Source organism: Lagopus muta, chromosome 2 (genome assembly GCF_023343835.1).
Source record: "Lagopus muta isolate bLagMut1 chromosome 2, bLagMut1 primary, whole genome shotgun sequence".
Classification (NCBI taxonomy): Eukaryota; Metazoa; Chordata; class Aves; order Galliformes; family Phasianidae; genus Lagopus; species Lagopus muta.
In genome coordinates this window covers 47,050,348-47,066,891 of record NC_064434.1, presented here as the reverse complement: position 1 = coordinate 47,066,891, position 16,544 = coordinate 47,050,348, and the positions used below count along the sequence as shown (strand labels likewise).

Sequence of the window (16,544 nt, the reverse complement as noted above, 5' to 3'; positions counted from 1 at the left end):
TAAAACAGCTGATCTGTAGAGTTGCAACATATTTGATCATCTTTACTACCCTTGAGCTGAACACACACAGCTTTCCTGAACTCATGAAATATGATGGACACCTTTTTGTGAATTTCCACCAGTAGAAATCTGGGGCTCAAACTACAAGTAATATTGAAAAATCTCATGACATTTTGTGCTGTAGTTTCACTTGTTTCAGTTATCCACTTACAGTAACAGGCCACTGACATTGGCAAGCTAATGATATTTGCATGTTTTGTTTGTTTTAAGAGAAAGCAGTTTACTTTAAAGGAAAAAAATCCCACAATATGTTTTATTTATTTCCTGAGAACTTCCGCTTACACAGGTGGACTCTAGACACTTGAAATTAATTTTCCAGAGCACAACAGTAAAAAAGTAAGAATTTGACTTAGTTTCATTTAAAACAGTAAAAACTGACCTTGTAAACATTTCCATAGGAGGTAGGATACAATTTGACAATTGTCAAATAAGAGAAAGTAAACAGTTACTCTGTTGTCCTAATAAATAGCGAGCAACACAGGCATTAAATAAACATTTTAATATAAAAGATATGTGAAAGACTAAAATATCGTTCTTAATAAATTAGGAAGAGATTCAATCATTTATTTACAAGTTACTCTTGCTGTCAAGAATCACTAGCTCTTTATGTTCATCCTGAACTTCTGACTGTAAAGCTGTAATGAGAACAATCCTGAGTGATTCATAAGTAGGAAAAAAATGGTGAATACATCTGCTTTGCTGCATGGAGGAGTGCTAAAATCTAAAATGGTTCATTTTTTTATCTATATGTAATACTTCCGTAATCCACCAACTGCAAGAATTGTCGTCATAGCCTTAACGTCTGAAATGGAAAAGTAAGCTTAAGACAGTGAAACGTCTCTCCCGCTTCAGGTTCCTCCGGCAGCTGTCCCCATGAAGACTGTGTTAATTGGTGGTAAAGATGATACCATGTCTCTATTTGGTGGTTGATGGGACTCCAGATTTTCTTGAGGAGTGAAGTGACCAGATGTTCCATACATACACTGCGAAGATGTGGTTTGCATGTTTGAAGCTGTGGAAAAAAAAAAAACAGTTAACATAATTGCAAGTTTTCTATCTACTGCATTTAACAAAAATAAACAAAAAACAAACAAGCAAGAAACCCAACAACAACCAACATCAAAAACACAATATAATTTCATCTGATGGAAATCCTGGTCTACCAGGTGCACCATGTGAAGAATTGAAATTTCAACAGTTCTATTCTTCACTGAATTTACTTCTACAACTTTTCTTTAGTGGCTCTTCACAGTTTCTGAGAATAGCATGAGGGAACAAGCCAAAACTAATGCATCAGTGAACTCTGCTAAAAATGCATTTATGGGCCTGTGTATGAGCCATCTTTCATGAAAACTGCAAAGCTGTTTGCATTTGCTGTAATCATCTTTTCATACCTTGCACCATTCACATCCATAGTCATTGATGGGACCAGTACCATCACCTAGCACACAACACAGCATACAAAAGAAAGTTGGTGGACACAATCCCCCTCTGGTGATTCTGGATTCCTCCCCCTGCTCTTTAGCATCCTTAAAAAAAACTGACTATTAAATCCTTGCAAGGCCTTAAAGAGGCAAGTAATGACTGGCCTTCTGCATATGCTTAACAAGTAGTAGGAAGAGGTAACCTTGTGGACAAATGAACAGACTGTGCCTTAATTTACCTCTTCTGTGTGATACTTCAGAGTCTTTCAGGAATGCAAAGCCAAACTCAGATATCTTTTGTTTAATGTATGTATCAAAAATTGGAGATTAGGTAATTTCACCTGTAACTCACTGTCAGTAGGAAATCTGTCTAATTCACAGAGTTATTGGAGAACAGGGAGGGAAGAGACTATAATACAGGAAGTGTACATTTAGACATTACTGAGCCAGGATTCATTTGATCTGCTTGACAGTGAGGATCCTGAAGAGCCCTTAGAGGAGCCCAGTTCATTATTAGGTCACTTAATAGTTAAAAAGTGTTTCCTAACACGTAATTTTCTGCAATTCAGGCCATCCATTCCAATCTTGTGGACAATGAATCACAGTTCTCTTAAAAGGAACAAAGAGTTATTCAACTCACTGTCCTGAAAATTTAAGGAAATGTCACAGGATACATCCCATGCACTTAGCTATTTTATTTGATACTGCATCTTAGATGCTATATATATATATGAGTTACAATTTAACTCTCAGTTCTTGTGAAGATGCTAAAAAGTTCATTGCTCCTGAGTCTTGGATATACTTACGCATAGCAGTTCGACAGACAATTGAAGGTGAGGACTCTGTGTAGTATGAGCCTGTTTGCTTTCTTCCGCTATCATCCAAGATGTTCAGTGGATCATGTGTATCATTGTATGATGGCAATGGTCGAATGCTACTTACACTGCTGATTACAGAAACATGTTGATCCACCATTGATCCAAGTCTGTGAGATTCTGGATAATTGATATTGTTTCCATAATATCCTATTGACAGGAGATTGGAAAAAAGAAAGTAGAGTGAAATCATTATTGAAGAGAAACAGTAGTGTAGGAGCCTGTGGTGAGTTGGAGCACAAGGTAATCATTATTGGCTGAGTTTCTTGAGAATAAGGTTATTTAGTACATACATGGCCTAGTCACCTTAATATTGCATGCAGTGATGGACCCAAAAGGGGGACAGACAACTGCAGAGCAAAATAAATCCTAGTTCAGTCATGCTTTCATTGCAGAATTGCATCTCTATTGTATCACATTCTAAGTTCAGAATTAAACAGTGCCCTGCAACCAGTGGTCAGAACAAATGCCATGTGGACTCATATCAGTCATGTGGACTTGTGGAAGGGAGTTAAGCCTCCCTTCCGAAACTGACAAACAAGAAAAATACACACAGAAAAAAATATTTCATGGTAATACATACTTGTCATATACAAACTCACATACAAGCAATATTTCCATTGTGTTTTTTCCTCCAGAAGAGAGTGGTGTTTTTTTCTGACTACATCTTTGAAGCAGACTGTAGCAAAAACTTTACTCTTGAATTCTGGGGAACAGTTTCATAGTAAATGTTTTGAGAGATTTTCAAGAGATTGACACATGGCAAAGTCATCCTAGTTTCTCTTGTTTTGTGCAAGACATGGCAATGGTGATAGAGGAAGACTGGCAGAGGTGTAGCAGAGGCATTTGAGGTCAACTGAGGATTCCCCACAGGAAAATAAATCCTGAAGTAGCTTGTTAAGCTGCTTTACTATCTATGCATGTCATCAGAGAAGTAAAAAACATGAAGGTATAATTAAGAGCTGAAATATCTTCCATAGAAAAAAAAGGCAGATAGAAAGCATTTCGCTCCAGCAAGGAAAGAGAAACAAAAGGGAAAAATAAAATATTCTTAGTATGTTTTATACCGTTGGAAGCATTAGGGGGATATGTTGCTCCTGGACAAGTAGGTGCTGAGTTGCTCAAGAAATTGAAGCTTCCTGTATTCAGAAACTGCATATTGTGCGCATCCTGAGTCATGGATGAGGGACAATAGCTGGAAGGTGATCTGGCACTGTATGGAGTTACAGCACAACTGTTGTTGAAGTAGTCCCTGGAGAACTGCTGTTCACTCAAAGCGTTGAATCGGCTGTGCTCCGCTCTGTGGTGGTAAACTCCTGAAGTGGAATGGGCCTGAGTTCTGAACATAGCCTGGTAACCGGAATTGTTTCCATAGTAGTTCTGATTGGTTTGTGACAAAGTCTGATAAAGGGGTTCTGAGTAGGAAGAGCACTGTGAATGTGTGGATAAGACAGGGCCTACACTCGGAGGTCTCAGAGCCATTGGCCCCTGGTTGATCACACTTCCTCGGCTGACCAGGGCTGGTGAAATGGGTGGAGTCATCAGGTTACCAGTGCTTTGAGGCAGCTCCATCTGACCTGCAATAAATAAGCATTAGCCGTCACTAGTGTTCATACCACAGTTCTTATGAATGCAGTGGATTTGTTAAGACACTAACCCTCTGGTAAAGTGCATGTTACCATCTGAAACTTTTACAAAGTGTATGGTTTGGCTCCTGCCTACGCAATGTAGGTTCTTTAATCCACTGCTTTGAGTTAGAAAGCTTCTGAATTCCATTGTCCAGATTGGAGACTGGCACATTCAGTGTGAAATCCCAGCATTTAAAAGTCTTGTATGCTCAGGATGTTTGTTCATGCCTCGCAAGAATCTCATCAAGCCATGACGTGTGATATTTTTATCATTGTATCACGAGGATGTATTACTGGCAGGTCTCTAAAATTGCCCCCTTCCATGAATCGGCACAGATGGTGAGCTTGCGGGATGTTACTACTAGAGGTTCCCATAAATACATATGGTCATTTTTCCTTTTACAGTAATGTGCTATTGTGAACTGAAAGACTAACAAGCAAACAAGGGAAGGAAGGACTAAGAGAACTGCTACATACCTGTCAGCTGCATATTCTCACCATCTCCTGTGGCAAAGAGATTTAGACCTGAAGGCATACTGCTAGGCTGACTAGCTGACAAGGACACGTAGGTTTGCTCTGCTAGACACTCATTTTTGACTGAAGAGTCACTGGGCAGAGAAGCAGTTTTGTTACGATTTGCTAAGAAGCAAGAGCTTGGTGATGCAGTAAAGGTGGCTTTGCTTGCATCTGGAATAATAAGTGGAAAACTCTTGGTGGCTGTTATGTGTGATCATTGCACATAAATTCAACACTAATATTGCAAATGAGATGTCTGATTTGTTCATGAACTCGTTTGCTTATTTTAAAACACAGTGAAGCCTCCATTTCTTGTACGCAGATGAAAATAAATATTACTCCAGCCTTAATCTTCCCAGATCAGAATGCATATTGTCTAAATCACATCCCCTCACTACAGATCTATGTAATACATGTCAATTGTATTAACAGCTCCTTACTGAAATCATCACAGTGTGAATATAAATCAGATTTATTCTCTTGAAGTAAATGTCAGCAATGCAGTCAAGTAAATTGCACTGAAGCTCATGATACTACATCTTAAAGATTTAACAATGAGAGTTTTAGAACGCTTGAAGTGTATCTATTTTCATACGACATCTAGAACAAAAGCATTTTTTATCATCAGTAGTTTTCAGTTTTCTGCGTACTATTGATAAATTCAGTGGAAATTTTGTTATTTTTCTGGAAATCATGGCTTTATGCTACAGTTTAAAGGACTTCATCAAAATGTCTCAGGAAAAGGCAACTGCTACATAGGGCAAGGCTTTTCCTGAAGGATGAAGAAAAAAGGCGCAGCCATCTGCTGTGAGACAAATTCTGTATAAGCTAGTTGCAGCACAGTGCAGATTAAACAGAGTAACAATAAGCAAAGACTTCAGTACTGATCACAGATGCTAATGTTAATCAACATAAATTCAGCAGAATCCAATGGAATTTCACTACATTTTGGGGGAGTAACTTGGACCACAATTTAATCCATGTCTTAGGGATCAAATGCCATTTCTTAATATTGTTTCATTTCATACCAAAAGACCTTGAGGATGTGTCCTCCAACTGCCTAACTCTGAATCTCAGTAGCTACTAAATATTAAGGATATTATTTTAAGCTCTTCTGTTTCTCTTCCACAACAGTATTTTGGTCAGTTGCTAAATATGCCTCCAACCTTGTGTTCCAAACTTCAAGGGACATTCATAATTTGTTAACATTGAATACATTCCTAGTTCAATGTGTAAGTATGTATTTCAGATTTGGCTGAAAAATTGGGTTGGGAATTTCTGCTCTTTGCTAGACTTACTTCTTTTCACACCAGTTTGTGTCCCTTCAGCTGCAACTACAGGAGTGTTAGTTGCACCCATGATAATTTCAGTGATCCTGTGTAGTAATAGTTCCCCCTCAAAATTTATTCAACAATATCAACTGTGGTTGATGGTGGAAATGAAATGGTGAATTAATGGTCACAACCATTTCAGGTGGTTTTAACAATGTGACCTAAAACTACAAATTCATAAAGAAAGAGCATAAGTCTACTTTTGTTTAAACAAATATGCAATTTTCTAAAAATGCAGGAATACATTCAAAAGAGCCAAGCTCCAGATACCTAAATTCTTCATGTATTTGTCCAGTAGATTCTGGAGTTCTTGTTCTTTGTCATTGTTGAACTGCGTCTCCATGGCAAGCAGGATGTACTCATCTAGCAGCATGCGGATCAAATGAAAAGAACCTTTAAGGAGGAGAAAGAGGGAGAGTAGCCAAGTTATCTTTGTGACCATCTCTCAACACTCTACAAGAAGCTGGTGAAACAAACAAATAATTGTGGACTTTAAATGACCTGGCAAGACCAACACTGGATAGTGCCTAACTTCTAGCTCTAATCTCTCTTTGCACTGGCCCACCTAGCTCAATTGTTTACTGTCCTGTAGGCTATTTGACCACTAATTACATCAAAGAAAAATACTGATGAAAGTGAGACATGCTTTATACTTGAAGAGGGCATACAGTGGAGCTAGATAAGGCTGAAGTCTGCTAGAATGCCTCTGCTCTATTTCTGTTTGCTTTGTGCTAAGTAACCAGACAATAACTGGTGAAGTCTTCAACCTTATTTCAAGGATGTATCACATTAATAATGTGTCTGTCCTTATAGTCATTTAAAATAGCTGCTGAATTTTAGATAATGAAGTACCTACAACTATAGAAATAGCCTGAGAAATGATACACTGTATTTAAAGTTAATTTCATTTGCTCTAGCATTTTCTATATTATAAAATACTGTTTCTGAGAGTCCTCAAAAATATAAACATTTCTAAAGACAGACAAGGGAAACTTAATTTTTAAAAAACACAAAATACTGATGAATGCACGCTCATTTCAGAACTGAAAAACAAAACTGACCTGTCAAATTCTTTTTGCTCTTACAAAAACAAACAAATAAACAACAACAACAAAACGTATCCGCAATAACAGTAGTCTTTTTTTGGTCCACATATAAAATAAATAATTAGAATTTTCTGTCTCCTATTGAGATATGTAGTTAAGCTCCAGTGTCAGATTAAAGCAAACAGTTTTTAGTTTGCAAATGGCAAGGCAATATCAAACAGCAGTTTTAATAAAAACTATCTTGAAAAATGAACATGAGACATAGATCGCCAATAAATTATTATTATCATTTACTGTGAAATGTTAGTTTGAAAAGCACATTACAAAGTATTTGTGCCTTTGATCAAAAAATCTTTGGGCTAGGACAGGCTTCTCTGCTGAGAAAGTAGCATAAGGTAGCTAAATGTTGGCACATATGTACAAAATGTAAGTGTTTTTACAAAGTCCGAGTACCAAAACTTGAGGCGTTGTTCAGAGTGAGGTTATGCATCACTCGAGCACCAAAAAAGCTCCATTTGAGAAGAAAGTCTTGAGCTCTCTTCTTTAATGACCTCCCATTTTGCTTGCTTGTCTGAAAGACAGAAGTAGCAGAATACTGTAGTTATACTAACTTGCTTTCTACACACAGGAAAGGAGAAAGAAGAACTGAATATGCAGGCTCATGTGGCAGAGGGAACCAAGCTGCCTGATTTAAACTGCCTTCATAAAGTCTGTCCTAAAGTGACAAACAGCAGCATTCACTCTTTTCAGTGCAACCAGAGTGGAGATCTGACCACATTCAATGAAGTAAACTGCTTACTGCTTGGACTCTGCTGTAGCCTAAAGGAACATAAAAAAACCCCTCATGTTCTAATACTGAAGATGGGAAATAGTTCTGTATGTGTATAGTTGTAAAGGACAAGAAGGAAAACATATCCTCTGGTGCCATGTTATTCCATACAAAAGCTAATGGAAATTAGTCTCTTTACTTCAGTGTAATCTTTATAATACCAGCTAGATTTTCTCTTATAAAATGGTATGCCTGTTGTAACAGTGGGGCTTTTAATGCTGCTCACTTCATACTCTGATTTGCTCATGTGGTAAAAATATGCACTGTTGCTTTCTCAAATAGCAAGTAAAAGGGAAGTGTTGTGCAAGTTTGAGAGTAATTATACTTTAGCATTAACAGAAGACAACAGTGGAGGGATTACATGCTCTATAAGTGCTCAGCTCCTACCCAGTGGATTTAGAATGATATCAGGACTTGCTGGTATTTCCTACTCTTAATTACAGGAGAACAATGCTAGGAAACATACCTTTTAAATTTAATAATATAGTATTACATAGAAGACAATGAACAGGAGGGTGCCTCATTGTTTTTACCTGGCTTGTTAACTGAGAATTGTGTTTTGAAGTTGGAGAGTCAATTTTAGACTGCAATCAATCAGTTCTAAAATAAATTGTGATTGCTCAGCCTCAGTAAGAGCTTTGTGCCTATACAAGTGCTTCTGAGAGTTTGGTTAGGCTCTACTGCCCTGACTCACCCAAAGCACCTCACTGTGCTGCTCAGAGCTTATAGTAAATGTTTGTAAATTCACAGAAAATATTAATGTACCCAGTGAAATTTGGGAAAACAAGTAAAGAAAGGGAAAGTAACAAGTCAACTTCTGTGAACTGGCAGAGGCACTCTTCTCCAAATCAAAGCTAACTGCACTCCTCCTGCACCCATTCATGTCAAGGTGGTCCCTAAAGTGGTAAATAAACTATCATAGCATTACCAGACAGGATAGGACCTGATGAAAACACAGTCTTCAGAGCTATTAGCAAGCATTACCACATGCTACATTTCTTTCTGATGGTTTACATTAATTCACAAATTGGGTTAATATGTCTTCCTTGAGCTACAGCTGAAAACTCAATTACTTTGTTCTGAACTGTAGTAGAATCATAGGATTGCTCAGGTTGGAAAAAACCTTAAAGATCATGTTCAACTGCAACCTGACCATATTATCCTAACTCTAACAACCCTCCACTAAATCATGTCCCTGAGAAAGTATGATCATTTGTAATTATACATGTATAAAATATTTATGATTATGAAGTATCTCATAAAACTGGTTAAAAAAATCCCATTAAAAGTCTCAATTACCAAGTTAAGCACCTCGTGAAGCTATAACATGGCATCTTCAATTCTGGTCTGCAGAAAGCCTTCCACAGGTTATCTACTTCTGAATCCACCTATTGCACTTAACCTATGTTACATGCAGTAACATCTCAGTAATATGAAAGAAAAATCTGCAACTCTAAAGAACAACTTTGGCTCACCTTACTTAGTTTTTCACAGATGTAAAAATATTCAACAGCATTCAACATGATTAACTAGAACTAATTAAGTAGTCTTGAGTCAGGTGGAATATCTAAAAGGTACCTTGATAACCCTTTGCTCAACCACAGTATCCAGCCATTCAATAAATGATTCCACAGTGGCATTCTTCTTTAGAAGGTCCTTCAGTTCTTGGAATACAGTAATAGAGTCATCTACCATGTGAAAAAGGAGAATATATCATTCCATGTTCTTCTGAACATGAGAAAAAGCCACTCATCAGCTGTATGACAAAATTGTAGCATCGAAAGGAAAGGCAAAGAATTAGAGTGGTGAGGAAATGAACTGCTCTTCAGTGAAGTAAGCAGACACACATCTATTATGCATATGTATTTTACTTATTTTAGCATTACAATGATAACATATAGTTTTACAAGAAAATAAAAGCAAAAAAAAAAATTTGGATGTTTTAAATTCATTTTAATGCTCATCCTTGAAAACCTACCTATTACTAAGTTTAGTAGAACAGCTTTATCTGTAATGTGACAGACTTCTATAATGTCTTTGGTTTCCTTTACATTTTACAAGTTAACTTCTTTATTTCCCATTCTTGAGAAAGTGCCTGAATAGGATTATGATTCATTATGTAAGAGAACAAACTTTTCTGATCAAAATAACAATACATAGAAGATAACACCTTGCTATTATTCTTTCAGTTCTCCAAACTAGTCACCATACTTCCCATGGCAAGAATTATCTTTTAAACAACATCTCAATATCAATATCTTTTTCAGAAATAAGTGTATATAAAATTAACTGGAAAAAAATTATCATCCTCTGCACTCGTACTTCACTCAATTTTTCTTTATTAAAATAGCTGTTATACTTCATAGAAAGTTATGTTTTTGTTTTTTTTACAGATCAGCTTTTGGTCAAAAATAAAAACAAAAACAAAGAATGTAATCTAGCCTGAATATTCATGAAATTAAACTATAATTACATGTGATTTTGGGGACATTTTTCAAGAATCCATGCTAATACTCCCACATGATAAGATAGAACTTCAAAAGGGATTTTATTACAATTAGCAACTGACATGGAAATGATTTTTTCAGCAACCATTTAAAATCATCTATCTAGGATGATTTCCCAGCGCAAGCTTATATTTTTGTAGGACATGCTAGGGCAACAAATCGGTTTTCTTGATCTAAAGTTAATGATGAGCTAGATCAGAGAATGCAGTGTCGTTGTGTCTCTTCTCTGACAATCTCTATGTAGTATGACATGGAATGAAGAGTGAATTTATTTTAACATTACAAATATATCACCATGGACTTACATTCATTGTAGACCTCTCCATCAGGATCTGTACTCCCTGAGACTGCAAGGAGTGCCTGAGAGCCAATACTATTCAAATCAACTTTTTCAATGTCTGACACCATGGAATTCACCACATGCTGATCAAAAAGTGCTGGCCGAGCAATCTGTAAGAGAAATCAAGACAAAATTCTGAGAAGCTTCTCCTCAGAAAAGAATCAGTAGCTGCTTTTTCTTAGCTGTGTTTACTGGAAGTCAGATGAAATAATATTCTCTTTCCATTAGACTTCTAATATTTTTGTTATGTACCTTCCTTTCTTGATAATTTTCACATCACCCACATGCTACTTTTAAGATTTATACAACAGAAGTCTAAATCAAGAAGAATATATGGTGCATCTACAGTTATACCTGAGGGTTAGTCCCTCAAAAGATTGCTCTGTTAGCATCTAAGCTCTGAAAAAGGTACTGTATCCTTCAACAATCTACTAAATCTTCATATCCTCCTAATTGCAAATATCTGCATCCTACCAACTCAGCCTTGGAACCTTCAGTTGTTTATCACATATTCCTTGCAGTTAAAATTTAGAAGGGATAAACTCAATAAAGGACACTGTGGACAAGACAGTGAACCTTTGCAAGGCAAGAAGGTACTAAAGAAAATTCTCATATGTTCCACTTTATCATATGATTGCCAAATATTCCCACAATAGTAGTTCACCATAACCATGGTCTTTTCTCTCTTTTCTACTACAAAATTTTGAAGATCTATTTACAGCCTCTTTGTTCTCATTCACCGAAAACTACAAGGCATGTCTTCCATGGCTGAAGCTGAACATTTAAAATATAAAAAATTAACATCTGCTAGCCAGAAAGATAAACAGAATATAATTGTCAATCTTTCATGTACAAATCTTATTCTGTTTACCTGTGCTAGGTGTAAGAACGATGTCTGTCTTTTCAGGGAGGAAACAAATCTTCGAGCAATAGGCAGTTTCTTATCCATCAGGATTTCTGGTAGATTTTCCAAAGAGGAAACAACCCACTGTTCCCAGTTTTTTGCAAAATTTCTTATATCTGCCAGTAAACTACAGTAAAAAGTGCGTTTTAGAGAAATACCAATAGAAGATTTATTGCATTTGTTTAAAAATAATTCACAGAATCCTGGACAGATCTGTGAATTACTCTTCAGGTATCCCTGAAAGGAAACAGGAAATGACTGATCATCAAAAGGCCAAAACTGACCATGTATTGATCTGTATCCCCTCTGAGAAAAAAAAACGTAAACTATCTGCCAGTTGAAATGGATTGAAAACAATTAGCCTTAAGAATAAACCATAACAAATCCAAGAACCATTACAGGTGTCTGAAACTCAAGATCTTAGACAGACATAAAACCCCAAATATGACAGCCTCCAAGGGAAAGGAAAAGTGAGAAGATTCAGAGGTGACTTATAATAATCCTCTTCTAACTGTCTTGTTGAAAAAAAAATGCTTAGATACCATGAAGATGTGTACGATACAAACCTGAAAAGTATTCTGAAAAAAAAGAGATAACAATTATTTTTCCTCGTACAACAATAGCATATTTATTTCTATTTTGGTCTTCCAAGGCTTTAGTCTAGAAGAAATTTATTTCAAGATATTCAACAAGCCAGAAAACAGAACATAAAAGTACTTTCTAATATTTTAAGGCTCTTCTATAGCTGTTCCCACAGCTGATATTATTTTGCCATTCTAAAATTTTTTTGCCATTTTCTAAAAATGAGCTTAAATATTGTGAGAAAAAATCTCTAGATCACAGAATTTCTGCTATTTGTTCTCCATTTTATTGGAATATGACTATCAATTAGAATGTATCATTATTATACCTACCTTTCTGGCATTTCTTGCATTGTTGCAGGGATAAGTACATCTGTAAGAACCTTCAAAAAGGTAACATAAAATGATATCAGACTTCCACTGGACACTTCATTCTATTCATTCTTGTCTACTTAGACTGTAAAATGATAAGGACAGGGAATTTCTACAGAGTAATGCCATTCAACCTACAGTCCAGATTTCTCACTGTATTCATCTTTCTTCCATCACAATTACATAGGTGTATATGAGATGTTTATACAGCTAGATATTTCCCACTCCTAATGTATGCTTTCTTGCAGCGTGTTACTGCTTACAGTAGACCTGCCTTACAGTAGAGCAGTCAGTAGAAGTGAGGTGCCTAACCATTTTGACTTTTCAGACATCACTGTTAGTCCCAATATAAAGCAGGTACTCAAGAGTCTCTCAAAGTCCTCAAACACTATTAGCTTCCTGACTCTTTCTACTGTCATATTGCATGTGGCATTGAAGTTCTTCAGAGTTTGACAGATCACTTACAGCTAACTGTGGTATTATGGAACTGTTTTGGCAAAAAAAAAAAAAACTCTGCCAGCTGACATGTCTTCTGGGGCAGCTTATTGCAGAAGGCAAAGTTGTTAGATCACCAATATTGTCAAAATATTTTTCCATTAAAAATTCAAATGGTTTGATAACAACACAGTGGAATTCCTCCTTGGATGTGCTAACAAGAATGTCTAAAATAATAATAAGAAAGAAATGGTGAGAGACAGAGAGAAGGGATAATGATAAATTCATGAACTTTGCATAGTTCTTCTTTATCAAATTTCTAATTCAGAGCTCCTCTAATATTTAAGTGTCCATTAGATTAAATATTTATTATCAATGAAGTTAGTATTGGATCTACTGGGCCATCAGATTTAAAGCAGAAAAAGCCTCAGAAACACAGTGCACAATATATCCTCTACAAACAAATTAGGCATAATGAGTCATTTCCGGAGTAGTAATTACCATCTTCATTGTTAATTACTTTCTCACTTTATAGCTTGATATGTTTCTAAGAAATACATATTTTCTTCCCTTGGAAATTTCCCCTCGTGCATTAAAGAATGACAGATACATAATAATAAGGCACTCAGTGCTGAACAGACTCAAGTTTCTTCCTTTGACTGCTTGGTGTTCACTGTTACGCCATTAATTATTTCCTCCATACAGTTGCAAAAATGTGTTAAAGAGAGGATGAAAATTATTTCCTAATTAAACAATACACTATTTAATAGGAACTTAAGATACTTCACACTTATTAGTTAATTATTTAATTTAACAAACTAAAAACACAAGAGCTTTGGTAATTTATTTTTACTATGGTCTAGTCTTACTTAATTGTGCCCTTGCAATTCTCCTTAGTTTCACTAGCACAACTATATGTGGGATCATGCTAGGAAAAAGATCTAAGAGCTCATATTGCACAAAAATTGTGCTAAAGAATGTTTCTTACTATTTTTTAAAAACCTGAACCAGCTCAGAATGCAGCCAATTAAACAGTTTTGCTGATACATCTAACAGTATGGGAACAGAAAGGAGTGCTAAAAGGCAAGAAAAGTGGGCACATCTTAATTCAGTATTATTCCTGCTCTGTACCATGAAACATAGCCTCTGAGTAGTGGATCCACAAGTGGAATCACCTTGTTGATAGGTTGAAGACTGTCCTTGCTGGTAGAAACTGCGATAGTATTTTATGTAAAAACGTGACTTCAGTTTTCATTCAGGTTTAACTTATTCAGCCTTGTCAGTGAAGCGCACAAGCCTTCTTTTAGCTGAATTCAAAAAGCAGGCAAGGATTTCACAATTAGAGAGCTGCTTGTAGTCATGGCGTTCTTCTCCTTGCTGATTCACATAAACAGATGCAGAAAGCAGGCAATGACATCCTGCTGTTGTAACGCTGACACTGTTTTCACACACATAAAAGCTATAACGTGGCTGAGATTATCCATGCAACTAAATGCCTAACCTACCTTATACAGAATCGAGTCACAAACGCAGAAGATGTCAACAATGATGGGATTCTCAAGCAGGGGAAGAAGATGGTCAGGCATTCCTTGCCAAAAATGTAATAAGAAATGCTGAATCTAAAGGAGTAAGAACCAGAATTATGGACATACATAATGTTTTCTTAGCTCCCTATGTATATATACCAAGAATGTGTGTTCAAACAATCTTACCTCTTCAAAGTTCCCATTAATTGCATTGTCAAGGACACACTGACAGTGTGTTTTGTACATCATTATAAGAGTATCTACCTATTTTGGAAGAAAGAATAATTAAACAGAGTTTCTTAGCTCACTCCTGTATTGCAATTGATATCTAGGTTTCTGCTTTCTGTAGCTAGAATTTAAACAAGAAATATAAAGTGTATTACAACGCATATTCACAAGTAGGTTCTTCAGAAGCAATGACATCACAAATCTTTATTTTTTATCAACACCTTCAAGTTTCAACGTTGCTGCTAGAAGTGTAGTATTTGAATCCTTACGCAATGCGAAAATGTGAATATCAAAGTAAGGCAATAGCTAGATTAGTCAGTCAGATGGTAAATTCACCTTTCTGAAAGCTAAGATTAATCCTAAAGAGTAGTGCAAGTTAATCATTAGGCTGCTATAGGCGTCTATGAGTGTTCTGAAACATCATCTAGTTGGACAAATGAGAAAATAGCTGCCAGTCATTTGGTCAAAGTTTAATCACTGCCTTACAGGAACTGAACTTTAAAAAGCAAAACTCCCTTTCATCTCATCGCATTAATTTATCAAAGTGGAGCGTTCCCTTATTTTAAGAACTCCACAAAGTTAATACAAGAGTTTGTAAAAAATTACAGTAAATTTAAAAATTTGTAATAAATTATAAAACAAGAATCTTGTAAAGTATTTTCAGGAAAGAAATATGGACATTAGCAAAACCAATCTTACTGCACAGAAGCATGGAAAGTTATACTACAGCTTTTGAAGATCTCCAGCAAACCAAAGTTGGGTTTTGAATGAACTTTGAACAGCTTTTATTCCAATAGGTTGAGAACACAGATTTCTTTGGAAATTGACCTTGCTGACTTTCAGAGCTGCTTCCTTAACTACATATATTTTAAAAAGTGGAGCAAAATACGAGATTCAAGAACAGTATGATAATTTATTGAAGGTTTTGGTGGAAATGTGAAGTTTAGATAATATTTCTTCAGAAACACATAATGAAAAAAATTATCAATCTGTTTTAATACTGACTGCTACAGTTGTCCAGCAATTTCCATTGCATACAGTCTCTTAAAAGTTTAATGAAGGAGTCAAACTTCACATATGTACTCTCTTCAACAGAGAATCTAAGGATCATTGAGACATTTTCTCTGCTTCAAAGCTTGGGAAAGTCACTTCTCTTTTGTCCTCTGTTAGAGATGTAAAAATCGTTGTATCAATTCTGGATGCATCTTACTTTAGGAGACTGAGTGATGGGATAGTAAGTGGAGGGATAACAGTGTGGACTGCTAGAGAGAGCTCAATAATCCTTGGTCAGATAAGCTAAAAGAGGGGAAAAAACCAGGGAGGGAAGAAAATAGAAAATTAAAAGCAATGAACAAACAAAACAAAAAAAGCGAAAACAAAACAAAACAAAACAAAAAACCTACAACCAAGAACAAGGAATAAAAAAGAGTAACAGGGAAAGAGAGGGCGACACATAAATACATCTCTGTTCCCACAGCCTCTTCATAACTCCAGGAGGCTGTTTGCAGAAGGGATTCCCCCCTAAAGCCCTCTTGGACCCTCCTGTCATCTGGTCCCAATACCAGAGCAGCTACAATGGTGCCAATCCAAGAATGAAGAGAAAATGATTTTCATCTTATAGTTCATTGCTGGAGTGGTAAAATCCAGTTTTGTTTGTGCTGCTGTACTTGGGCCGCAAGGAATCTCAAATGTTCCCCAGATGTAAATGTTACAAGAATGCTGTTTGAGTGATTTCGATTCATGAATGGAGTTCATAGCAGTGGATGAAGTACACTGCTGAGTACCCCAGTTTGTTGACTTTCTTTAGAATCTGTAAGCTTTCCAGCTAACATATGCACTACAGATGACTCTTTCTGTTTAGCTCTTCAAAACAGGAACCCTGGTTTTCACTGCCTACATGGAGCAAATTTAAGAGGAAGGGCTCATTGAACAAAAAGTATTA

At 36.2% G+C, this 16,544-nt stretch overlaps 1 protein-coding gene across 1 annotated transcript in view; it reads right to left on the bottom strand.

Annotated features, from left to right (window-relative positions):
• Positions 1–256: 256 nt before the first annotated feature.
• Positions 257–16,544, bottom strand: part of RFX6 (regulatory factor X6) — a 35,540-nt gene continuing 19,252 nt past the window's right edge. Inside the window, exons 8-19 of the mRNA XM_048935955.1 lie at positions 14,561–14,638; positions 14,354–14,467; positions 12,375–12,424; positions 11,428–11,587; positions 10,522–10,666; positions 9,288–9,397; positions 7,334–7,451; positions 6,105–6,227; positions 4,465–4,674; positions 3,427–3,936; positions 2,291–2,509; positions 257–1,072 (exon numbers count right to left, since the gene is read on the bottom strand). Coding sequence (XP_048791912.1) covers positions 909–1,072; positions 2,291–2,509; positions 3,427–3,936; positions 4,465–4,674; positions 6,105–6,227; positions 7,334–7,451; positions 9,288–9,397; positions 10,522–10,666; positions 11,428–11,587; positions 12,375–12,424; positions 14,354–14,467; positions 14,561–14,638 — 2,001 coding nt within the window. The 3' untranslated portion in view covers positions 257–908. The remainder of the gene's footprint in view (positions 1,073–2,290; positions 2,510–3,426; positions 3,937–4,464; positions 4,675–6,104; positions 6,228–7,333; positions 7,452–9,287; positions 9,398–10,521; positions 10,667–11,427; positions 11,588–12,374; positions 12,425–14,353; positions 14,468–14,560; positions 14,639–16,544) is intronic.